The sequence below is a fragment of the Elephantulus edwardii genome, unplaced genomic scaffold (assembly GCF_000299155.1).
Source record: "Elephantulus edwardii isolate Elephantulus edwardi_28Jun2011 unplaced genomic scaffold, EleEdw1.0 scaffold00063, whole genome shotgun sequence".
In the NCBI taxonomy this organism is placed as follows: Eukaryota; Metazoa; Chordata; class Mammalia; order Macroscelidea; family Macroscelididae; genus Elephantulus; species Elephantulus edwardii.
Genome location: NW_006399813.1, coordinates 7,991,677 through 8,017,490, shown reverse-complemented (window position 1 = coordinate 8,017,490; position 25,814 = coordinate 7,991,677). Strand labels below are relative to the sequence as shown.

Genomic DNA, 25,814 nt, shown 5'->3' with positions numbered 1-25,814 from the left:
CTTATTTTTTGCTATTTCCTTCAAAGCAGCTTGAACTTCTTCCTTCATCACCATAGGCTCTTGCTCATATGTTATTTCTTTTAAAAAACCAGAACTGATACCTAAGCAGATATATGCACACCCGTGTTTATTGCTGCTTGTTCACAATAGCAAAGAGTTGGAAACAACCCAAGCGTCCATCAACAAATGAATGGATAGAGAAGCTGTGGTATATTCACACAATGGAATATTATGCAGCACTGAAAAAACCCTCATGAAATAGTATACAAAATGAGGGACCTGGAGGACATTATGTTGAGTAAAGTATCTCAGTCACTGAAAGACAAATATTGCATAATCCTACTGTTATAAAACAGGACTGACATGGGGTCTGGGGGGAATGAAAAAAAGAGGGGTTAATTAATGCACATGACATTGAAACAGATGAGGGAGAGAACTGTATAAAAGGAATATATGATTAGGTATTATTAGTATGACAAGAGTCCAGAATAATAGCTGCATAGTAATGTGTTCTGGGGGTAGGGGGGCGGACTTGTATAACAGTGGAAGAACTTTTTTTTCCAAAGAAAGTGAACATGGGGGAGGGGGTACAGGGAGGAAAAGATGAATGGAAATCCAAGTTCTTTATAAACTTACAATAAAATCTCCATTAAAAAGAAAATGTTGTTGTTAGGAGCCTCCTTTTAGAGTACAACTCATAGTAACCCCATGAACAACAACAGATCTGAATCCTGTCCTATCTTTGTCATCCTCATTGTCTATGACACACTTGAACGCATTGCTACAGGCACTGTGTTAATCCATTTTGTTGACAGTCTTCATCTCTTTCACTGACACTCCACCTTTCCAAGAATGATGTCCTTCTTCAAGAATTAGCCTCATATAGCAACATACCCAAAGTATACAAGACAAAGCTTTGCTGTCTTTGCCTCCAAGAAGCACTCTGGCTGTACCATCTCCAAGACATATCTGTTTGTTCTTCTGGCAGTCTATCCATAGGGTAGTCAGTACTCTCCTCCAACAATCACAGCTCAAAGGCATCAATTGTTCTTCTGTCATCCTTATTCATAATCCAGCTCTCAGATGCATAACAATTGATGGGAAAAGATCATACCTGAATCAGGTGAACCTTAGTCTGAAAACTGACAGCGTTGCTCCTCAGTAACTTGGGAAGGTCACTGACAGCAGACTTTCCTAGTGCAATATATCTTCTGATTGCCTTACTGCTGGTCCCATGGGTGTTGAGTGTGGATGAAGTAAGATGAAATCACTGACAATTTCCATCTTTCTTCCACCTACCATGATGTTGTTTATCAATCCAGTGGTGAGGATTTTTATCTTCTTGAGTTGAGATGCAACCCATATTGAAGACTGTAGTCTTTGATCTCCTGCAGCAAGTGTTTCAAGTTCTACTCACTTTCAGCAAGCAACATTTGCCATTTGCATGACACAGGTTCTTGCAATAACTTCCAATTTTAATGACCCTGTTGAGAAGTTCTGGTAACTTACTGTGATTGAGTTAATTCTGAGTCACAGCGATGCATTTGACAGTGTGGCCATAACAAATTATGGCTAACATTGAGAAGAATGGGAATTCCAGAACACTTAAGTGTGCTCATGTGGTATCTACACCTTGACTAGATGCTATTCTCCAAGCACAGCAAAGGAAAACTCCATGGTTCAAAATCAAGAAAGATGTGCATCAGACACATGAAGAAATTCTCCAAATCACTGGCAATAAGAGAGATGCAAATCAAAATCACAGTGAGGTACCATGTCCAGTAGTAGTGGCAAAGTTTAACAGGCCAGCAAGTAATAAATGTAGTGAGACAGAAACTCTTTTACATTGTTGATGGGATTGTACAATAGTACAGCCACTCTGGAAGACAGTTTAGCACTTCCGCAAAAAGCTGACCATAGAAGTCCCATATCACCCAGCTATTGCATTGCTTGGAATATACCCCAAGAAAATGAGATCTGAGGCTCAAATGGAAACTTGTACACCAAAGTTCATAGCAGCATTATTCACTATTGCAAGAACATGGAAATAGCCCAGATTTCCAACCACAATAGAATGGATTGAAAAGTTGTGGTACATTCATAAAATGGAATACTACGCAGCATGCAGGAGCAATAATTTGGTAAATTGCTACCTAACTTGGGAGGTACTGAAAAACATTATGCTGAGTGAACGAACTCAGTCCCACAAGGACAAATACTGTGTAAAACCATTATTTTAGAATGAATATGAGGATCCAAGGTGTAGAGGGAGGGTGGAAGCAGATGGGTGAGGATGGGGGGGGGGGTAGAGTGTTAATCATAGGGTTGCACAATTTGATGACTGGGTAGGGTAAAGAAATGGGAAGGATCTTTATGAAAAACAATGTATTCAAACTTTGTAAATAAATCAAAATAATATAAAGTAATATAAAAATAAAAAATTTTTAAAAAATAGAAAAAAAGGTGTGCATCAGGGATATATACCTTTTCAATCTATATGCTGAGAAGATCATTTGAGTTTCTGGATGTTATGAAGAAGAATGTGACATCAGGATGGAGGAAGACCCATCAACAACCTGTGTAATGCTGATAACACAATTTTGCTCACTGAAAAAGGAGGACTTGAAGTGCTTGCTGCAGAAGATCAAAGACTACAGTCTTCAATATGGATTGCATCTCAACATCAAGAAAACAAAAATCTGCACCTGTAGATTTGTTGTTATGTGCTCTTGAGTAATTTGTGACTCATAGCAACCTTATATACAACATCTCTGAACTCTGCTCTATCTTGAGCCAACCTCATTGTCTCTGACACACCTACCGCCACTACTCCAGTTACTGAGTCAATCCACCATATTGAGGGTCTTCTTCTCTTGTGCTATCCTTCTACCCTTCCTAGCATGACGTCCATCTCCAAGGACTCGTCCTTCCTGGCAACAAGCCCAAAGTATGTCAGACAGAACTTCAACATCCTTGCCCCCAAGGAGCAGGCTGGTTTTACCGTCTCTGTGATGAACCTGTTTGTTCTCCTAATAGTTCATGGTATATTCAATACTTTTCTCTAGCACCATAATGCAAGGGCTAGATTCTTTTTCTATCATCCTTAGCCATTGTCTAGCTCTTTGAAGCATAGCAAGTAATTGTGAAGACCATGGCCTGGATTAAGTGCACCTTAGTCTCTAGATTGACATCATTGCTCTTCAGTACTCTGGAGAGGCCCCTGATAGCAGATTTTCCCAATGCAATTTGTAGGCCAGCAGGCAGCTTAATAATAAATGGAGAAATGATTGAAATTATTATTTTGTCTTATTTGGATCCACAATGAAAACTTTTGACACTGTTGTTGTTACTGTATACCATTGAGTCAGAACTGACCTAGAGCTGACCCTCAACAGGTTTTTGCAGGCAACAAATTGCATGGGGGGAGATTGACCATCCTTCTCCCACAGAGCAGCTTGTGATCTTGAACCATGAACTATGAACCATATGCCTTCAGAATTGCAGCACAGCTTCCCGCCACTAGGTCGCTAGAGCTTGCTACCCTTGGCATTATCAGGTAAGAAATAAAAGATGAGTTGTATTGGGTAAATCTGTTGTCAAGGACCTCCCCAGCATGCATTTGTATTAGTCTGAATAATAAAGTATGCATGATCCAAGCCATTTTCTTTTAGATAGCTTGCTATGCATCTGAAATTTCGACAGTGACTAAGGATGGCAGAAGAAGAATGGATGCCACTAAGTTGTGATGCTGGAGAGGAGTATTACATATCCCATGAACTGCTGAGAAGGAAAAACAGATCTGTCCTGAAGAAAGTGAAATCAGGGTGCTCTTTGGAGGTAAGGATGGTGAAACTTTGTCTCATATATTTTGGGCATGTTGTCAAGAGTGGGAAGTCCTTAAACAAAGACATCATGCTTGGAAAGGTAGAGGGTCAGTGAAGGAGAGGAAGACCCTTGATGAGATGGATTGACACAGTGACTATAGCAATGGAGTTAATGTGTTGGCCATGGAGAGGCTGGTTTAGGATAGGGCAAGGTTGAGGGCCCTTGTTCATAGCATGAGTTGTAGTTGACTTAAAGACGCACAACAACAACAACAATACCATAATGGCTCTCTAAGAAAGAGTAGGACTACTCTTAGGATTTCTTAAGTCTTTCTTTCAAGGAGCAGCTGATAGGTTCCAACAAATGAAGTTTGCCAGTTAATGGCCCATTGTTTCAACCATCAGAACAACAGCATGCTTAAATGTCCTCTGATTGGGGACAAAATTGCCTTATTTGAGAACTACAGAAGAAGACCAATCTCAACGCCAGCTCAGCGGCTGGGCAGGTAAATCAGGCGTCTCCCTGATTCTTGTTTTAATGATGGATTCAGCCAAGAGCAAAGACACCATTTGAACAAGTAAGACTGATGTAAAGACTTTGGAAGGAATTATTGTAGGGAAGACTCTGTGCTGGCATATTATGCTGAGGGACTATGCAGGCAGCATTGTCAGGAAAGAATTTTGTCACTTTTTAGACAATGTCATGAGGATGAAACCAGCAAAGGAAGGCAAAATTGAAGATAGAAAAGATTCCTGAGGGCATGTTTTGCATATTTCATTCTTGTTTTGTTTAAAATCAGCTGTACTTTTATTTGGATGTTTCTGTCATATGATACAATAAAATCCCTTTATAGCCTAAATCGATGTGATAGTAATAGTTTTCTGCCACTTGAAGCTGAACGGGTCAAGACCCTAGCAGCTTTGTAGGTGGAGAGAAGGAGCCAGTAATGGGGACGAGCTCAGCCCTGAGAGAGACAGGAAGGGATTAAAAGGCAGGTTAACACCCTATGAAGAATGGTAAGTGGAAATGAAGATGAATGGTTATAGATAATATTGGAGGTTGAGGAGTGGAAATTAGGGAATTAGTCTCTGATATCCTCATTTACGGGAGCCTTGGTAATGTGGGTTATATATTGAGCTGCTAACATAAAAGTCAACATTTCCATTTGACCTATTTATTACTCTTACTCCTATTTACATTCTTGGAAACCTGATGGAGGTTTGCCATATGTCAGAACAGGCTTGATGACAGCAAACTTCAGTTTCTCATGAGTGTTTAAAGTGATCCCTATTGACACAGTGGTTAAAATACTTTAAAATTAAAGCACTTTAAAATTAAAGCACTTTAAAGGCTGCTACCTGAAAGTTTGGCTGCACAAGCCCACCAGCCATTCCATAGAAGAATATGGTAGTCTGTTTCTGTAAAGGCATACAGCCTTGAGAACTCTGGGTAGTTTTAGTCTATCCTATGTTGTTATAGGACATGAGCTAAGATGTGCTATAGGAATGTGCTAAGATGATCACTTTTGCTTTGGTGAGTGAGCCAATGGAAATGTTTGATGATGTAGGATTGTGGAATCAAGGACTTCATGGAGGGCCTTGGTTTTTCAAGTCGGTTGGCCTAGTGTTATATATTCAGGGAACATACTTCTAAATCATACAGCAGTTTTCCGTACTGAGACAATCTGGGATTCCCGTGATGCTGAACTTTGCGCTATTTGGATGTCAAATGCCCTAACAGTTGCCCATGGTGGACAGTGTTTGGTGGAGCTTACAGTTTAAGACAGGTTTGGAAGCAGGAGTAGCACCCACTTCCTAAACAGTATGCCTCTGGAAACTCTATGAAATTTGATAAATGTCGATAGTTACATAAAGGCTTCAGGCCTTTTGTTCATAGGGTCACTGTGAGTCTTCATAGACTCGACGGCAATCAATAACAACAACAACAACATGTTATTGTTGTATGTAGCTGTTTTGGAACCGACTTATAGTTGACCCTCTGAGTTTTAAGAGGCAATAAATCACATGGGAGGAGATTTCTGTTTTTTTTCTTCCTCAGAGCAGCTGGTGGATTTGAACCACCTGTCTGGGTTGGCAGTGCAACTTCTTACCCATTAGGCTACCAGAGTTCCCACTCTTTCCTACAGGGTTTCTATTAGTTGAAATCAACTTGACAATAGTAGGTTTGGTTGATTTTGTGTGTGTGTGATACTTTCCCCACCTCCCCTGTTGTGGTTGTTCTCAGTTTTTGTGTTGTTTTTTTTTTAAAGGAAGGAAAAAGGAAGGGCATCAGCCTAGGTGGGAAGAGATCAACAAAGTTTTATTTTCTCACTAGATAAAATGCCAGCATAGGGAAATTAACCTGCTAGTTTTAGGATGTGAATGAGAGAGAACATGTACACCAGGGGACAGTATTGGCTGAACCAATGTGAGTCTTGAGTGGGAGAGAATTGGGGTTTACGATTGATAACGTGGCTACAATGAAGGGCATGGGCTCTAGAACACATGTTAAAGTATGGTCCATAAAACCATGTTATCTAAAATTTTAACACCATAATAATGAAAAAAATTATATAAAACAAATATTTTTAGTGAGATGAAAATGTATTTGAATTAATAATATACACATTGTTAAGTGGCATTTTACAAGCAACTAGAGCTTCAAGGGGGAAAAAACCTGACAAAAATGTCCAAGACTTGCATTATGCTCCCAAACAGTTGAACTGAAACTTGACACCTATAATTTCAAAACATCTGTGCAAATAATGGGTGATTATGGAAGGATAAAATATATATTATGAGGAAAATTCACATGAAGTTGGGATAAAAGTGGAGTATTAATTATATATGAGAAGTAGATATTGTTAAAATGAAAGATTTCCCAACAAAGATATATTCATCACAGTCGTAGGAAATACTTCATATTTTGCTTAAATAAGGAAAACCATATTAGAATTCAAGTCCGTGGTAACAGTGTGTTGTCAGCAAAAAGGAGATGGCGCTAGATATGATGTCAAAAGGTGAGCTCTGTTCAGGACCTTCCTTAGAAGTTGGTATCACTTGCAGCCTCGTGGCATTGTTTCCTGCCAGCAGCCTGGCTCCAGGTACATCACACAGTGAAACTTCTGAAAGCCTTTGAAGAGCAAGTGGCAGTGAAACCAGGCTGTCATCTTTACCATCAAGCAAACTTTCTTTGTTCTCCTTGAGAATAAGTTCATACAGGAAGTCACAGCTCCTGGCACCCTTCCATTACGGTTATGCTGAACTCATGCAACAGTCTTGTTGATATTAGAATGGTTTCTTTCCAACCGGGATTCAGCTGGATTCCAAGCATCAAGCTATCCTGAAAGAAACAATTTCTGTTTAGGCAGCAGCATTAATAGCAACTGTGCAATCCTCCTCCTCCCTTAAATAATAAGAATTATCATACTGTTCATGTAAATAACTATTATAACCAAGAAAGCATCATGCCTCTGAGATGGATTGACATAGTACCTGGGGCAATAGGGGTAGGTTTGTTGGAGTCATTGTTACTGGCTCAGGATAGGGCAGGCTTCAGAGCTGTTGTACACAGGCTTGTTATGAGTCACAGGCGACGTGATACCACCTAATGTTGTTACAACATTAGAAGATAGCCTATGAAATCTTTCTTTGGATAATATGATTTTTAGTAAAGAAGAACAAGTTTTATATTGATATGTATGAATTAAATGAGGGAGAAAGGGATGACAATCTTATTCTTGCTCATTAATCTAGCAAATATTTATGTTCTAGCTTTTCTTTGGCCCTCCACTTCTTTGTATTTAGAAATCACTCTGGGATAGTCTTTCCTGGTCATCATTTTCCCTTCCTGTGATCTATCACTAGCAAATAATTCTTCTTTTCTCAAAACCCCTGTGGGGCAGTTCTTCTCCCTTCTACTCAGTTCTAGGGTTGTTGTAAGCAGAATCAACTCAGGGTTCATTTTTGTTTTTATTTTATAGGATTTGTTAGTGGGAAGCATTTAAAAGCCAGATTTGAATTTGAATCCCAGGTTGGCCAATTTTGGGTTCTCAGCTCTTGGCTAAGAACCTTTAGTCTTGGTTTTCTCATGTTGACTATTCTTCACGTTTATGTTATCTTGTGATAAGTCCCAACTTTTGGAGTTATAAAAACCCAATCAAACACACTACTGCAGAGTCACTTCCAAATCAAATGACTAACCTCTTGTTAGCAATGCAACACGCAATGTGTTTCCCCACCTGGTGAGGGCCAGATGGGGTGAGACGTCTCAGGCCCACGATAAAATGCCTGAGCCTTTAAGTAGTCACTTCCCTTCCCTTCTGGGTACTGGAGTTGGACCTTTAATGTAACCTATAACACCATCATCCAATCTTCCATTCTCAGTGGTGACTATTTGACAGCCTTCTTTCAATATAAATCTCCAACATATATTCCCATAATCATTCTCTAAGTTGAGTTTGTTGTATTGTTGTTTCTATTTTCTCTTTACTTGAAGAGAGAAGCAAAACTTCACCCATGTGCACCATCACATCTATCCACTAGTCAGCTTCTGCACCCATATGCCTCTCTTCCTCTCACTAATCCTGTGCTCCTATCCAAGGTCCTCTCTACAGAGCACTGGATCCATTCCTTGTACCTCAATCAGTTCTTTCCTTCCTTTTCTGCCATCATTTCCTCCTTTTTTTTACTAGATTTCCCCCACCACTAAAATGGAATGGCAGCACAGCTACTATTTCTTCATTCTTTAAAAAAAGTGCCCCTTGACTCTCTTGGTCTTGCTAGCAATTGATTTATCTGTTCCTCTTTGCACAACAAACAAACAAAAACTTCAAACAAACTAACCCCCAAGGAACAACAACAATAAAACTTGACGAAAGAGTTCCCTGTATTTGATGTCTTTAATGTCTTGCAGTTATTCTCTCAAGTTCTCCTGTTTCAGGCCTTTTCCTCCTCATTTCTACCAAATCTGCTCTGGTCAAGATCTTCAATGACTTTTGGGTTGCCAAATTGAATTGGCTTTGGTATTTCTCATTCTTGACTTGTTGTACCTCTAACCTATTGTAGATACAACACCTTGGAGTCTTTGACTTGCTATTCTCTTCCTCTTGGAAACCTCTTTCCCCACAGAGCCACTTACTTCCCTCTAGCTTTGCTTGGATGTGATTTGCTTAGTGAAGATTTCTCTTGTGACCTTAATCTCCCTCCCCTTCCCTGCTTTATTTCTCTTTACTGTATTTGTTCTCTTCTTACTATAATCTTATTAATTTTATTTCTATTTATAGAAATGTCTGCTGAGTGGATGATTGGATTAAAAAATCAGGAACATAAATTGCACCATGAAGTAGATAACAAGTCCTGTGCTGATTACAGAAGACTTGTTCAACAGTCAGAGGCATAGAAATAGAAATTAACACTTGAATGAATAGTAATATTTCAGGTTCATTGAATACCAGTTTGTCTTCTGATTAGCTTGCTGGGTTGTAGGGATCAATAGAATATACTTCACGTGTTTCTAACTGAAGAACTCCATCTTTAGGTGCTGTATTTGTGTAATAATAGCTAAACAGAAGGAAGAAAAAGAGGAAAGTTTTTACTCATTGGCTTGGTTAACTTTAAAGACATACAGTTATTTGTTCATCAATCACACAATGCATGCTGAATACATTTCATGAACTAGTTCATTTTATCTCCTTTAATATCTTATGAAGCAAACACCATAAACCTCACTTTGGAGTAAAGCAAATAAAATGAAGTTTCTCAGCCTGTAAATGTTCAAGTCAGATGTTGATAATCCCAGACTCAAAAATCTTAAAGACTAGTGATACAGCTTTCGAACTGGGCAGGGGTGGGGTGTGTGCTCACCAGAGTTTGATCATTCATTTTTGACTTGGGAGCATAATGTTCCAATCTAATTTAAAAGGCTGTTTTCCTATTTGATTCGAATATATATTTCTCAAATTGTGGTGTTATGTATCATTGAGTCGCCTTCAACTCATAACAACCCTATGTAAAACAGCTCTGAAGCCTGCCCGATTCTGAGCCAGTCTCACTGGCTCCAACACACTAACCACCATTGTTGCTGTTGTTGTTATGTGCCATCGAGTCGTTTGCGACTCATGGCGACCCTATGCACAACAGCCCTAAACCGTGCTCTATCCTGTGCCAATCTCATTGCCTCTGACACACCCATCCCAATAACCCCAGTCACTGAATCAATCCACCTCATAGAGGGTCTTCCCCTCCTGCGCTGTCCCTCTACTCTACCCAGCATGATGTCTCTCTCTAAAGACCTGTCTCTTCTTACAACATCTCCAAAGTATGTCAGACGAAGCCCCAGAATCCTTGCCTCCAAGGAGCAGCCTGGTTTAATCCTCTCTATGATGAATCTGTTTGTTTTCTTGGCAGTCCATGGTACATTCAATACTCTTCTCCAGCACCACAGCTCAAAGGCGTCAATTCTCCTTCTATCCTCCCTAGTCATTGTCCAACTCTCTAATGCATAACAAGTGATTGCAAAAACCATGGCCTGTATCAGGTGCACCTCAGTCTCCAGAGAGACACCGTTGCTCTTGAGTACTTTAGAGAGGTCCCTAACAGTAGACTTTCCCATCGCAATATGTTTTTTTATTTCCTGGCTACTGGTGCCAAGAGTGTTGACTGTGGAGCCGAGCAAACCCTACACAGCACTCTTTCTCTCTAATAGCCATCAAGTTGGAGTTGACCCTCCGCTGCATTTCTGAGGCTGTAAACTCCACAGGAGAAAATTACCCATTTTTCTCCCATGGAACCGCCGGTGGATTTAAATGCTAGGAAGACCCAGCTTTTGGGTTAGCAGAGCACCCCTCTGAGGCCTGCCCCACCAGGGCTGCCTCACACAGAACTATAAGCTAGAAGCGATTTTAAAGAGAATGATTTTACTTTTGCTCTTGAAAGGACATACACTTGGTGGTTCTTAAACAATTTTGTTATAATTAGTGAAAGATAATGCACAGTGGTAATCTTAAAGAACCTTGAAATAATGTATAACACAATTACTGGGGGGTAAAAAACTATAGCTAGTTATATTTGGGAGCATGCTATTTACACCAAGGGGTCCAATTATTAGAAAATGCATAAGGAGAATTATAAAATGATAATTCTGGTATCCATGTGAGGTTTAAATTTTGTTAAATCTCTCGCTCAGATGGCTGGAATAGGATGGTATAGTCTCTTCTTTAGTAATTAGCTGGTTTAAAAAAATAAAAAATTTTAATACTAGACATTTGTTTTTAAAATTACTTATGACACATCTTAAAGACATGTATTTAAGGAAAAAAATGCATTCAAGTCAGCTCAAATGTCTATATTAACTATGGAAAAAATAAATCGAAGCAATTTAGAATATGCAAATCAAATTTGTGAGTGAGACTCAGAAGTTTACTTGAACATTATATGTATTTGATTCATATCAACTAAGGCACTTAAGTCTACAGTATAATCATGTTAATAAATTTAATAATAATCCTATCCAAACATAATGAATTATTTGAAATTTTTGGCATTCCCCAAATTTGCAAATTTTCTTATTCATGCAGTACTCTGATAGCAAACTTAGTAGCATGAAGGAAAGAGATAAAGACCACACTTTCTATTTATTTAAATTTCCAATTAATCTTGGCTAACATTATCTTCTTATTTCCTGTAAGGAAATCCATATAGACATTCCTATTTTTTTTTAAAGGCCTTTTTCTCCTTTGAATTCTGTGGAAGGTTTCTCTCATCGGATTCATCTTGCATCTGTTTTCTTCTATTTCTACCTTTTAAAACGTTTTATATTCATTTGCATATAAAATTCATATACATTGTGTTTCATTCATATATATTGCTTTACATTCCTTCATTCACATTGTGTTTCATACAGTCATTCCCATATATTATGTTTCATAAAATTAATCACCTTTGATCTATGCCCACTGTTACCTCATCTTTTTAGGTCCACATTGGATTTTTTTTAATTCCCTCACTTGCTCCCTCTGCCCTTCAAACTCAACTTTGCAACTTCATGATTTTCCCTCCTACCCCTTCAGTCCCTCTTCTCCCTCCCCATCCCCCTTTGGACTTCTATATACAGCTTACTAGTTGTTGTTGTTATTGTTGTTGTTATGTGCCATCGAGTCGCTTGCAACTCATAGCGACCTTGTGTACAACAGCCCTAAAGTCTGCTCTGTCCTGTGCCAATCTCACTGCCTCTGACACACCCATCCAGATTATCCCAGTCACTGAATCAATCCACCTCATAGAGGGTCTTCCCCTCCTGTGCTGTCCCTCCACCCTACCAAGCATGATGCCCCTCTCTGAGAACTGGTCCCTCCTTACAACATGTCCAAAGTATGTCAGACAAAGCCTCAGAATCCTTGCCTCCAAGGAGCTGCCCAGTTTAACCCTCTCTAGGATGAATCTACTAGTTAGCCTTCTGTTTTTACAATAATGGTCTTATGGAATATTTGTCCTTATGAGATTGAGTGAGTTCACTCAGCATAATGCTCTACTCTCTCCTATGTTATGTAGTATTTCTTGAAATTGTTGTTTCTGAGTGCTGCATATTATTCCATCTACCCTTTAATGCTACTGTCTCTTTGAGATCTGTTTAACCTTGTATTTGACTTTTACTTTATATTTTCACTTTAGGCTCATGTCTTCAATTGTGATTTGAATGTCACCTCCCTGCATGCAGGTCTCTCTTCTGAGTCCTCTATCCTAAGTGCCACAAAATAACAGGTCAGAATGAACCACAGTCTTTCCCATGTAATTGTCACTCTCCACTTGTATTAGACCACAGATCCTAATCATCGCCGCACCAGTCAGTCTGTGTGCCTCTTCCATACTCAGTCTCAGTAAGTCACCAAACCCTGAAAAGCCTATCTTCTTAATGCCAAAGATAATTCTTATATTCCCTTCTCCTCTTGCTCCCAACTGCTACTATTTTGCTTGAGATGTTAATCCTGTCCCTTTTTAAAAAATATTGTTTCATTCATACTGTTTCTTACAATCATTCACCATTGATCTAGGCCCATTATCCTAATTCAGTCACTGTCTCCTTTCACCCATTAAACTCTGTGACCCTCTGATTTCCCTCCTTCCCCTCCTTAAGGTCCCCTGCCCCCTCCCATCTCCTCTTTGGATATCCATACACATCTTACTAGTTATCCATCTGATTCTACAATAATGGTCTCATGCAGTATTAGTGCTTATGTGCCTAATAGTTCACTCAGCATAATGCTCTCTAGCCTTTCTTGTTATAGTGTTTTTAAAAATCATTGCTCCTGAGTGCTGCATAGTATTCCATAGTGTGAATGTATCACAATTTCTCAGTCTAGTCATTTGTTGATGGACATTTGGACTGTTTCCATGTGTATGCTGTTGTGAATAATGTTGTGAACATCAATGTACAACAAACATTCCCCTCTTTTTGAAAAATAAAAATCAGAACACATTTCTTGCTTAGAATTCTACAAAATAAAGCCCAACCCACCCAAAAGCAAAACAAACAAACAACAACAAATAACCCCCAACAAACCACAAAATCCTTGATTAAAGGATTCTGGTCCTTTACTCAAACTGCTCTTTCTGTCTGGAATGTTTTTCTTGTCTCTTGAGGTTTATAAAAAAAAATTGTGCTATGCATCTTTTCAATGGAAACAACCAAATATTTATCACATGATTTGTGCCACTACCAAAGATATAATTCATTATGTTAATATGACCTCATGGTACTTTTTAATTTACCTTCTTTTTTTCTCCCCGACAAAGATTTTGATATCCTTTATTATTGATCGCATACCCCACTAGCTTTGTAACTCTAGCCTAGTGTAGTGCTAAAGACAAGGTGGACACTTAGTAATTATTGTATGTAATGAAAATGAATGTATAGAGTCATTACCTCTTTTCATTGTACGTCTATTACTTGAAAATCTAATTGTTAAATAAGATGTGTAAGCTTAATAGATAAATGTAAGGGAGTGTCCATAGTAGATTTCCAGATTTAGTTACTCTAACAGAATGGGCTTTGGAAACATTGGTAGCGGTACAAGTATAGAGACTATTCCATTTCCTTTATAGTGCCTGATGAACTATTTGATTTTCTACAACAAGTATATCTACTTTTGTTCTAGGGAAACCAATAATTAAAAAGAATCATACAGCTGTACTAGATGTGATTACAAAGGAAAACAATAATATTTATAGTGATTTTAAAAGGGAAATTATGAACTACCTATGTGACTAGGAATTAAAATAGACTGCTTTCTAGAATATAAAAAAGGCATTGAAAGAAAATAAATAAATAAATACATAAATAATAAATAAATAAATAAAGGAACTCTGGTGTTGTAGTCAGCAGGGAGTTCCATTGCTAATCCAGATGCTGGTGGTTTGAATGGTTTACAGCTTTGGGAATCAATGGGGAGTCAGTTATGAGTTGGTTCTGACTCAATGGCAGTGGGGGTGAATGATAACATTAAAAAAAGCCACCCAAAACACCAGCATGATTTTGAGCAATGAAACACAAATTTTATTTTAATGTTGTTATACTAAAAATGGGGTCAATATTATTATTTTTTTAATTGCCTTCTAAATAATTTTTGGAAACACTGACTCTTGATAGAAAAAAAAGCACAAGTGATATGACATCATGTACTATCTTGTTCTTGTTGTTGTTAGGTGCCGTCAAGTCATAGAAGACTCATAGAGACCCTATGAATGAAAGACCTGAACACTTGTATAACTTTCATCATTTCTCCAAGTTCATAGAGTTTCTAGAGGCAAGCTATTTTGTAAGTGGATGCCACTCCTGCTTCCAACCTTGTTTTATTTAATCGGGGAACACTGTCCACCATGGATAACCATTATCATATTTGTCACAACAGTGTCACAGTGTTTAGCATCACAGCAATCTCAAGTTGTCTCTGTACAAGAAATGACAGACTAGTGCATACTATCTTACAAAATAAATTCCAATACACTCAGATACTAATAATAAAAAGTGTTACTTAATAATAAATTATTGTGTCTATTTTCTGGAAAAATAAAACCTAATAGTAAAGCATAGCAAATTCCTAATATATTTAAATATCATGAGAACAACTGATGGGATAGAGAAAAGATGACTTGGACAAATGGAAATGGATACTAAACTTATGAATGGGAAGACATGATATTAAATATGTGATTTTCTCCTAAGTGAATCCATAGTTTTACATGCAGTTTTAGCATGTTTGTTTTTATAAATGACAAAGGAATCTAAAAATTACCTATATGAATAGACAGAAGAAAACGGGAAAATGTTAATTATATATGCAATTCTTGCCCTACCAGATATTGTTATGATGGAAAGCTGTAGTAATTGGACACAGTTCATAATTAGAAGAATAACCAAATCGGCGAAGCAGAAAAATGGTTGTAGAAACTCAACAGAGTCAAATACATTAATTACTTGACTTGATCAAATTAGAAGAAATATTTTGGAAAGGCACAGGGGAATATTTATCAAGCATTTTAAATGCTTACAAATTAACCCCTAGACATCGCATTCTGATGGTGTAGTGGTTAAACACTTCTCTGCGAGCCTTGAATGGTGGTAGTGTGTATCCACCAGTTGCTCTAGGGAAGAAAAAGAAGTATCTGCTTCTGTAAAGACTGACAGCCTTGGAAACCTGATGGAGCAGTTCCACTCTGCCCTGCCAGGTAACTATGAATTAGAAAATATTAGAGGGCAATCAGCAGTCCCATTCTAAGAAATTGTTATTGCTGTGTACTGTAGAGTTGGAACCGATTCTTAGCTGATCCTCCAATAGGCTTTTAGAAAGTACATTGCATGGGAGGAGACTGTCATTTTTTCTTTCATGGAGCAGCTGGTGGAATCAAACCACAGGCCTTTGGGATGGCAGTGCAGCTCCTTACCACTAGGTCACTAGTGATAAGAGGTGATAAAGATTGCTTCCTTATTTCTTATAATGTGTTATACTATTCTTTAAAATATATGTGGAAGTAATTTAAAATTTCCACAGAAGAGAGACACACATAATTGATATGCTCTTAAATAACTAAAAGCAGAACATGATTTAAAGAAATAAGAGACAAGGTCATTAGGATAAATGAAAGAAAATCCCCCACAGGAAACTATATACAAATTTTGATTAAAAGTACTCACATCAAGCTTCAAAATGGAGCAATCTCCTGTGCACTGTGATTTGGGGAGGAGAGCTCCCATGGTCACACTTCCAGGGACTTTGACCAGCTCCCAGCAGAAGCAACACCCTCCCATTGACAGGACAGGTATTCATGCATGGCACCTCCCACATTTCAAGAAGAACCTCACATAAAGTCAAGATAGCAGCAGTCAAGTTCAAACACTATGCAGAAAACAAAGCAAGTCTTCTAACAAAGCAGACCAGATAGTGGACGCAATGAATACCTTAGAGACAAGAAGGCAGAAGAAATATAATCATGTGGAGTAGACATGAACTATTACTGAAGAAATTACAAATGATGGAAAGAAAGCTGAACATACATATTTCATATAGCCCAGGTATTGCACTGCTTGGAATATACCTCAGGAGAATGAGAACTGAGGCACAAATGGAGACTTTTACACCAATGTTTATAGCAGCATTATTCACTGTCACAAGAACATGGAAACAGCCCAAATGTCTAAACACAATAGAATGGATTAAGAAATTATGGTACATTCACACGATGGAATACTATGCAACACGCAGCAAGCAGGAGGAGTGATTTTGTAAATTACTATCTAACTTGGGAGGGCCTGAAGAGTATTATGCTCAGTGAACTAATTCAGTCCCATAAGGACAAATACTGTATAAGACCATTTTTATAGAACGAGTATGAGGATTTAAAGGGGGAGAGGGGGAAGTAGAGGTGTAAGAATGGGCAGGCAGTGGAAGGATGTGGTAAGTCATGAGGTCACACAACTTGATTGGTAGAGGGAGGGGTGAGTAATGGAAATGGAAAGATTGTGTGAAAAACAATGTATATGAACTTTGTAAGTAAACCAGTATGAAATAAAAATTTTATATAAAAATATAATAGGCATAGATCAATATTCTATATAATACAATGTATGTGAATGAAACATAATGTAAATGAAAGATTGTGTAAAACACGATGTTCAAGAATGAAACACAATGCATAAGAATTATTTTATACAAACCAATAAAAAAGGGAAACAACACTTCAAAAAGCACAACTGTACAATAACCAGTTAGATTTCTCTACAATAACAAAGAAAGGATAGAAAAGGAAACTAGAAAAGCAATACCATTTACAATATCCAATTATAAGATTAAATGCTTATGAATAAACCTCACAGTCAATGCTAGCAGTCAGAAAATCAGGAGATGAATTGCTCTGGGCAAGTCTGCTGTCAGAGACCTCTCAAGAAGACACAGGAGCAATGATGTAAGTTTGGAGACTAAGGCACACCTGATTCAGGTCATGGTCTTTTCAGTCACCTTCTATACTTTGGAGAGAAGGACAATGAATAAGGATGACAGAAGAAAAAATGATGCCTTTGAGTAGTGGTGTTGGAGAAGAGTGCTGAATATCCCATGGATTGCCCAAGAACAATCAGATACAGCCAGAATGCTCCTTGGGAGCAAAGATGACAAAACTACTTCTTTCATACATTGGACATTCAAGGATATTCCTTGGAAAGGGATATCATGCTTGGAAAGATGGCGGGTCAATGAGGAAGAGGAAGACTCCCAATGAGATGGATTGACACAGTGACTTCAGCAATAGGTTCTAGTGTATCAGAGCTGATAAAGATGACATAAGATCAGGCAGAGTTGGTTGTTCATAGGGTTGCTATGAGTCCTACATGACTCAACAGCACCTAAGAACAACAACAAAGACACGAAAGATCTTATAAGAAAAGCTACAAAATGCTACTACAAGAAACAATAGGAGACCTAACTGAATGGAATCATTTTCCTAGTCTATGAATAGGAAGACTCAACATTGTGAAAATGACAATCCAACCAAAAGCAATCTACATGCTCAATGCAATCCTAATATACATACACATTATACAAACACATTATTGAAGAAGATAGAAAAGACAATTTCTAATTTTATTGGGAAAGTAAAGAGACCTTGAATAAGCAAAACTCTTCTGAAAAAGGAAAAAATAAATTCATTGTTGTTGAGTACTGTCAAGTCAGAACTGGCCCACAGCTGACCCTCCAGTGGGTTTTCAGAGGCAGTTAATCACACGGGAGGAGATTGCCTGTCCTTCTCACATGGAGCAGTGGTGGATTTGAACCACGTGCCTTTGGGATCTTAATGCTGCTTCTTACCACTAACTAGGCTACCAGAGCTTCAGAAGAATGACGCCCAAAACCTACTACACAGCTACAGTAACCGAAACAGTATGATATTGGTACACCAACAGCCACATAGACCAATGTAACAGAATAGAGCACTCAGAAATCAACACATCTGTCTATGGCTAATTGATATCTGAAGATGAAAAATATTTAAATGGGGACATTAAAAATGGTACTGGCAAAATTGAACATCTGCCAGAAGACAACTGAAATAGGACTCCCATCTCACACCATACACAAAAACCAACTCAAAAAAGATTATAGACCTAGGGGTAAAAGCAAAAACCATAAAGATCATCAGAGACAAAATAGGAACAAATATAGAATCCCTAGTGTACGGCAGAAATAGGCAAAAATGCATAACCAGGAGGGGATAAAATTGACCAATGAGACCTTCTTAAAATCCAACTCTCTGTGCATCAAAAACTTTCTCCAATAAAATGAAAATAAAGCTCGCCAGCAAGGAACAAAACATTTGGTTTTTTTAATCAGACAAAGGTCTCATAACTAAAGTTTACAGAATCCTACAGGGCCTCCACAAGAAAAAGACTGGTACCTCAACTACAAAATGGGTAAAAGACATGAACAGACTCTTCACAAAGGAGGACACTTTGGATGTCCAGCGAACACATGAGGCATGGTAATCAGAGAGAGATGCAAATCAAAATAACAGGGAGATACCATCTCACTGCAACAGCAGTAACATTTCAGAAAACAACAAATGTTGGAGAGGATGCAAAGAGAATGGAACTCTCATGCACTGATATGGAAGGCAGTTTGATGTTTCCTAAAAAGTTGAACACAGAAATCCCATATGACCCAGCTATTCTACTGCTAGGAGGAAGTTGGAGCTGAGGCATAAACCGAGATACGTACACCTGTGGTCATCTCAGTGTTATTCACAATACCAAGGAAATGGAAACAACTAAAATTCCCACCAACAGATTAAGTGGATAGAGAAACTGTTGTATGTTCTCACAATGAAATACTATTCAGCTCTAAAGAACAACCATGCGTTTATAGAAAATGATACCCCATAGGAGAATCTAGAGAGAAGGATGTTGAATAACATAACTCAGTCACAAAAGGACAAATACTGCATAAGTCCCTTATTGTGAAAATAGGAGAAAAATTGAGCAATAAATGTATAAATGTTTAAGAGGAAGGGAAAAGAGAAGGTGAGAAGGGTGGCAGAATAAAGTGGGGGGAATCACAAGGATAGCAGGGATTAGTGGGAGGATAGAGGGGTGAACGAATAGAAAAGATGCAATTAGAACTTAAAGAGATGGGGGAATAAAAGGCATAGATATATAAAACACAATGTATGTGCAAGATCAAATGGTGATTGATTTTATAAAACATGAGAATGATTGTATGAAACACAGTGTATAAAAACTTTGTAAGCAAGCCAATTAAAAAAGTAAAATTAAAAAACCCAGCAGGTATATGAATTATTGTATAAAATACAATGTAATTATAAAACAAAGTGTAGTTGTATAAAACACAAGAGAATTGAATGAAGCACAATGCATATGAAAGATTGTATTCAAACCAATAAAACAAATGAAAACAAAATCAGTTAAAAAAGAAAAAGAATGCAAAGGAAAATATCAGACAGGAATATACCAAAATATTTTCAGGAAAGGCCACTGGAATTTTAAAATATTTTTTTTCTCTCTACTTTATAGATTGATGTGCCATTTGAATAAAGTTTTTAGTGAAGTTCTCTTAGAATGTTGTCCTGTATTACCCAGAATATCTTCTTCCAGTTACCATCATTGCAATTTTCCTTTTATATATACCTTGCACTTCTGTACTTAGTTTCAGCCAAACAAGTCAAACATTGATGCACTTCAAACACACATATGAACTTACCGTTCTTTGTGGTTTCGTATCATGCATAAGGTGACAGAAATCAAGATGATCAGAACTACTGAGCCTGCAGAAATACCTGCAAAATAAGAGAGATGCAAATCAAAACCACAATGAGGTACCATTTCACTCTAGTACAGTGGCAAAGTTTACCAGGGCAGCAAGTAATAGATGTTGGAGAGGATGTGGCAGAAAGGAACTCTTATACATTGTTGGTGGGATTGTAAAATGAATGGTATAACCATTTTGGAAGGCAGTTTGGGGCTTCCTCAAAAAGCTGAACATAGAAATTCCATATGACCCAGCTATTTCACTACTTGGAGTATACCCTAAGTATATGAGAACTGAGGCACAAACTGAGATTTGTACACCAGTGTTCATAGCAGCATTATTCACCATCTCAAGAACATGGAAATAGCACAAATGTCCAACTACAAATGAATGGATTGAGAAATTATGGTACATTCACACAATGAAATACTGTGCAGCACGCAGGAGCAATAACTTTGTAAATTATTACTTGGGAGGGACTGGAGAGCATTATGTTGAGTGAACTAACTCAGTCTCATAAGGGTAAATATTGTATAAGACCTTTATTGTAGAATGAGCATAAAGATCCAGGAGGGGTGAGAGAGACTGGAAACAGAGGATGTGGATGTGCAGGGGGAAGGGAGGATTAACCATTGAATTGTACAATTTGATGGGTGGGTGGGTGGGTGGGTGAGAGAAATTGAAAGAATTTGGTCAAATTTGTATTAGAATTTTATAAATAAACTAGAAGGAAAAAAATTCCTGCAAAATAAAATAGCAAGTAACAAATACCAGAGAAACATGACCTATACTGGTTTTGAACAGTGAAGTCTTTCTCTAGCTATGAGGGAATGTTATGTGATTTTAGTACTTTGCAGACATAAATGCTGAATTCCTGAATATCTTGGTTTAAGGTTTTTCTGATTTCAAGCTACCAGTCTACATTTAATCTAAAACATGAAGTAAATGACTTCCAATCAAATTTCTGTTGAACTTTTCTACTCCTTTTCAGTTTTATTAGTAACATTTTTGTTCCTGAGGTGACATTAAGATCACAGGACACCAGTATCTCAAACTCATAGTTCCATACAGTATATATTTCACTTGTTGTTACAGTTATGTGCCATCAAGTTGGAACCAACTCATAGTTAACCCTCCAGTATATTTTCAGAGGCTATAAATTACACAGCTTTAGTTTGCTTGGCTCCACAGTCAACAGTCTTGGTACCAGTAGCCAGGAAATTAAAAGGCACATTGCCATGGGAAAGTCTGCTGTTAGGGCCCTCTCGAAAGTACTGAAGAACAATGGTGTTTCCCTGGAGACTAAGGTGCGTTTGATATAGGCCATGGTCTTCGCAATCACTTGTTATGTATGAGAGAGTTGGACAATGACCAAGGAGGATAGAAGGAGAATTGATGCCTTTGAGCTGTGGTGCTGAAGAAGAGTATTGAGAATACCATGGACTGCTAGGAAAACAAACAGATTCGTCCTGGAAAGGGTTAAACCGGGTGGCTCCTTAGAGGCAAGGATTCTGGGGCTTTGTCTGACATACTTTGGACATGTTGTGAGGAGAGACAGGTCCTTGGAGAAGGACATCATGCTTGGAGGGTGGAGAGACGGCGCAGGAGGGGAAGGCCCTCTATGAGGTGGATTGATTCAGTGACTGGGGTAATCAGGATGGGTGTGTCAAAGACAGTGCGATTGGCACAGGACAGAGCAGAGTTTAGGGCTGTTGTTTATAGGGTCGCTATGAGTCGCAAGCGACTCGACGGCACATAACAACAACAACAACAACAACATAGATTACACAGGAGGAGATCGCTCGTCTTTCTCCTGTAGAATAGCTGGTAGATTCACACTATATGCTTTAGGATTGGCAGTGCAACACTTTACCCACTAGGTCAACTACACAGAGCTCAATTATATTGTAAAATGTATTAACTTGTAAAATACATGCTGCTACAGCAGAATAAGATGAATGATACCAACTGATGCAAACTAGAATTGAATGAAAAATGACCTTTCAATTTAAAAATTGAAAGTGTTTGTTCATCTACTTTAAATGTTTTTGAGTAGCATAGAGTTAGAACCAACCTACAGCAAATCCTTTGGTGGGTTTTCAGAGGCAGGTAATCGCACAGAGGGAGATTGCCCATCCTTCTCTTATGGAGCAGCTTGTGGCCTTGAACTGCATGCCTTTGGGATTTCAGCGCAGCTTCTTGCCACTAGGCTACCAGAGTAGAATGTACAATAAAATACAACTAAAACACCAAAACATGTATTTTTAAGTAAGTTTAAAAAAGAGAATGTAACACTCACATAGGACATGTTGTTGTTAGGCCTCTTCGAGTCAAGTACAACTCATGGTAACCCTATGAGCAACAGGTCTGAACCTTCCCCATCCTGTGCCACCTTCACCCTCTCTGACATACTTGAGTTCATTGCTGCAGTCACTGTGCCCATCCATTTAATTGAGGATCTTCCTCTGTTTGCCTGACCCTCCACCTTTCCAAGCATGATGTAGTTTTCCAAGGAATGACCCCTCCTAAAAACCTGTCCTAATTCTGTGAGATGAAATTTTGCCATTCTTGATTGTAAGGGGCTCTCTTGTTGCACTGTCTCCAACACTACTTGTTTGTTATTTTGACAGTCCATGGGATATTCAGTACTCTAACACCTCGACTCAAACACGTCAATATAGAAAATATAATTAGAGTCTTCCTTTAAGTATTTAAGAAAACTTACCACAGAGGAGAGGAGCCAGTGAGCCTATGGAGAAAATACAAAATCATAAAAATGTCATCCTAGAAGCAGAATTCCGTATCGCCCAAGCCCCAGGGTAAACATCCCAGGATTTAACACTCAGGTCCCTCTTGAATCTTCTTAGAATGATTTAAGGAATCCTGAGTAGTACCCACTCTTCCTGAATGCCTTTTTAAAGTACCTCATTCAATTATTTTGGATATCACTTTTACTAAGAAAAGCTAGTTCACCTAGGAAATAAATGTTTATATTCAGTATTATAATCAGGGGCTTCTCAGGTTCAAGTGTAAATATTAACAGTTATAACAGGTGAGCTAACATGGTTTTGGAGGCCCCTCTTAAACTAAGTCAGCACACAGACATCTAGATATAGCAATAAATGAAGGAACAACAACTCTTGGCAACTCTTTTCAAAGATAAGGTTATATGTTTTGTTGTAAGTAAGGGTTCTTCTCTATTTGTGTGTGTAATTTGTTTTGTTGTTTTTTTTTTTTTTTTTTTTACTTCTACCATCATCATGAAGTTGTGGTGTTTTTTGTTTTTTTAGAACAGACCTCTGACTTCAGAATTCCTCTGGTACCAAACCACTTGTCACAGAATGAAGTAAATTGAAAACCCAGGGATGACCCCATCCTTCCTTTCTTATCAGAGGGACAGGTAAGGGCCCCAGCTGACCACGTGATTCATTTGCACTTACGTGATTTGCACACAGCCAGGGGTGGGTTCCACCTGTGATCCCCCTGACACTGGCTCTGAGGACTGCCTTCCAGGGTGTACCCGTCTTCACACTCCATAGTCACAGTAGCCCCGTAGTGATACGTTTTCCCAGGCTCCAGCCCCTTCTGCATGCCACTCATATACTCCGGGAAGCTGCAGTTTACCTCTGAAATGAAGAGAATCTAATTGAAGCTGTGTCATATTTTGTCTTTTTACTGAGAATGTAGATAGTGCTTTAAATGGAAAGTTTGTGAAACCAAATGATTTTATTCTGGAAGGAGCACTGGTAGCATAGTGTTTTATGTGATGGGTTGCTAACAGCAAGGTGACAGTTTGAACCCATCAGGTAGGTGTTGAATCTCGACTGACATCAGGGTTAGGGGGAGACTGAGAAAGATGGGATAAATAATGAAACAGATGAGGGAGAGAGAACTGTTTAAAAGGGATATGTGATTAGGTATTATTTTCATGACAGGAGTCCAGAACGAAGGCTGCACAGTGGAATGGACTTCGGGGGAGATACTGTATAACAGTGAAAGAAGTTTTCTTTACTATTCAAAATGAAGGCTGCACAGTGGAGTGGACTTGGGGGGAGGGATTGTATAACAATGATTCAAAGAGAAGAGTGAATTGGGGAGAGGTTGGGCAGGAAGAAAAGGCAAGAAAGAATGAATGGAAATCCAAAGTGTCTGTAAAATTTCATTAAAATGAATAAAATAAAATAAAATTCACAACCTTGGCAATGGAGTGGAATAACGAGTCAGAATCCACTTGATGCCAGTCAGTTTGGCATTTTTAAAGTAAGACTGTGGGTAAGCTCCTAGTGGTTTCGATGAAGGTTGGTAGTTTGAACCCACTAGCTGCCTCATGGGAGAAAAGTGCAGTGTGCCTCCATAGATGCCTATGGCCTTGGAGACCCCATGGAGTTATGCTCTGTCCTATTGGCTCCAAGTCAGAATCAGCTCCTCAGTAGAGGGGTTTTTGAGTAAGTAGCCCTCCTTTCAAAGCAGGTAAGTCAATATCCCAGGTGCACAGTCTTTTAGCATCAGCCATCTCCATAATGTCTACATAATTTAAGCTAAATTCTTCTTTGTATTTCAGTTACTATGCTAATACAAAAAACTCAAATACAGTGCCATCGAGTCAGGACCTACTCACAGCTGACCCTCCAGCAGGTTTTCAGAGGTTATTAATATCTGTATATTAAAGAGATTTCAGGGAGCTCTGGTGGCATAGTAACAAGAAGCTGTGCTGCAATCTCAAAGGCGTGCTTTGAATCCACCAGATGCTCTGCTGGAGAAGGAGGGGAAATCTCCTTCTGTGCCAGTCAGATCCGACTTGATGGTACACAACAAGAAGAAAAAAAGAAATGCTGAGCAAGTTTGACCCTTTTGATTTGTGCAACAAAGAAAGACTCTTTTTAAAGAGAAAAGCAAAAACTGGAGGCAGGGGGGATGGGGGGGAATGTGCAACAATGGATGAATGGAAATTAAAGTTTTTTGTAAACTTGTTAAAATATAAATGAAAATAATAATAATAATAATAATAATAATACTAAAAAGATTTCCCATTTTTTTCTCTCATGGAGCAGCTGGTAGATTTGAACCCACTGTCTTTGGATTGGCAGCACAATTCTTTCCTTAATAGGCCACCAGAGCTCCCTACTATGCTGGATAATTTTAATATCCTCTTGTAGTAAAGGTGAGGGATACACATAAGTACTATAGGTTCCTATTTATCTGCCTACAATTGCCTTCTAGATCTTCATACATACCTTTTGCTGTATTTTGTCTTTTCAATGCAGAGGTTTATAATGTGAGTTCCTGTGTTTGCCTCTCACTTGGCTTTAGGCTTCCTAGCTGTATGACTGTGGCCATGCTATAATCATCTTGCCTCTAGAATGGATGCTAAAAGCACCAACCCTGTGTGGTGTTTAGGAAGAGCCAGAGAATGGGAGCAAAGTGCTGCTTACAGTAGCTGGCGTACAGAAAAATGTGCTTAACAAATCATTCTTGTTACTCATGTGTCTTATATGAGTTGTTGATAATCATGAAAATAACACTCTGTAACTCTTATTTTTAAAAGTACTCAAAATCTCACCACCATTTAGAGGAAATACACTTAAAAGATCAATGTGTTTTTTTGTGGCTTTTTTACATTTTTTTCCACTTTTAAAAATAATTTTAATGAACATTTACAGAGAGTTTGGATTTCTATTCA

The 25,814-nt window shown here is 38.4% G+C and overlaps 1 protein-coding gene across 1 annotated transcript in view; it reads right to left on the bottom strand.

Moving 5' to 3' along the window:
- Positions 1-25,814, bottom strand: part of CR1 (complement component (3b/4b) receptor 1 (Knops blood group)) — a 196,280-nt gene that overhangs the window by 136,648 nt on the left and 33,818 nt on the right. Inside the window, exon 15 of the mRNA XM_006888005.1 lies at positions 19,076-19,089. Coding sequence (XP_006888067.1) covers positions 19,076-19,089 — 14 coding nt within the window. The remainder of the gene's footprint in view (positions 1-19,075; positions 19,090-25,814) is intronic.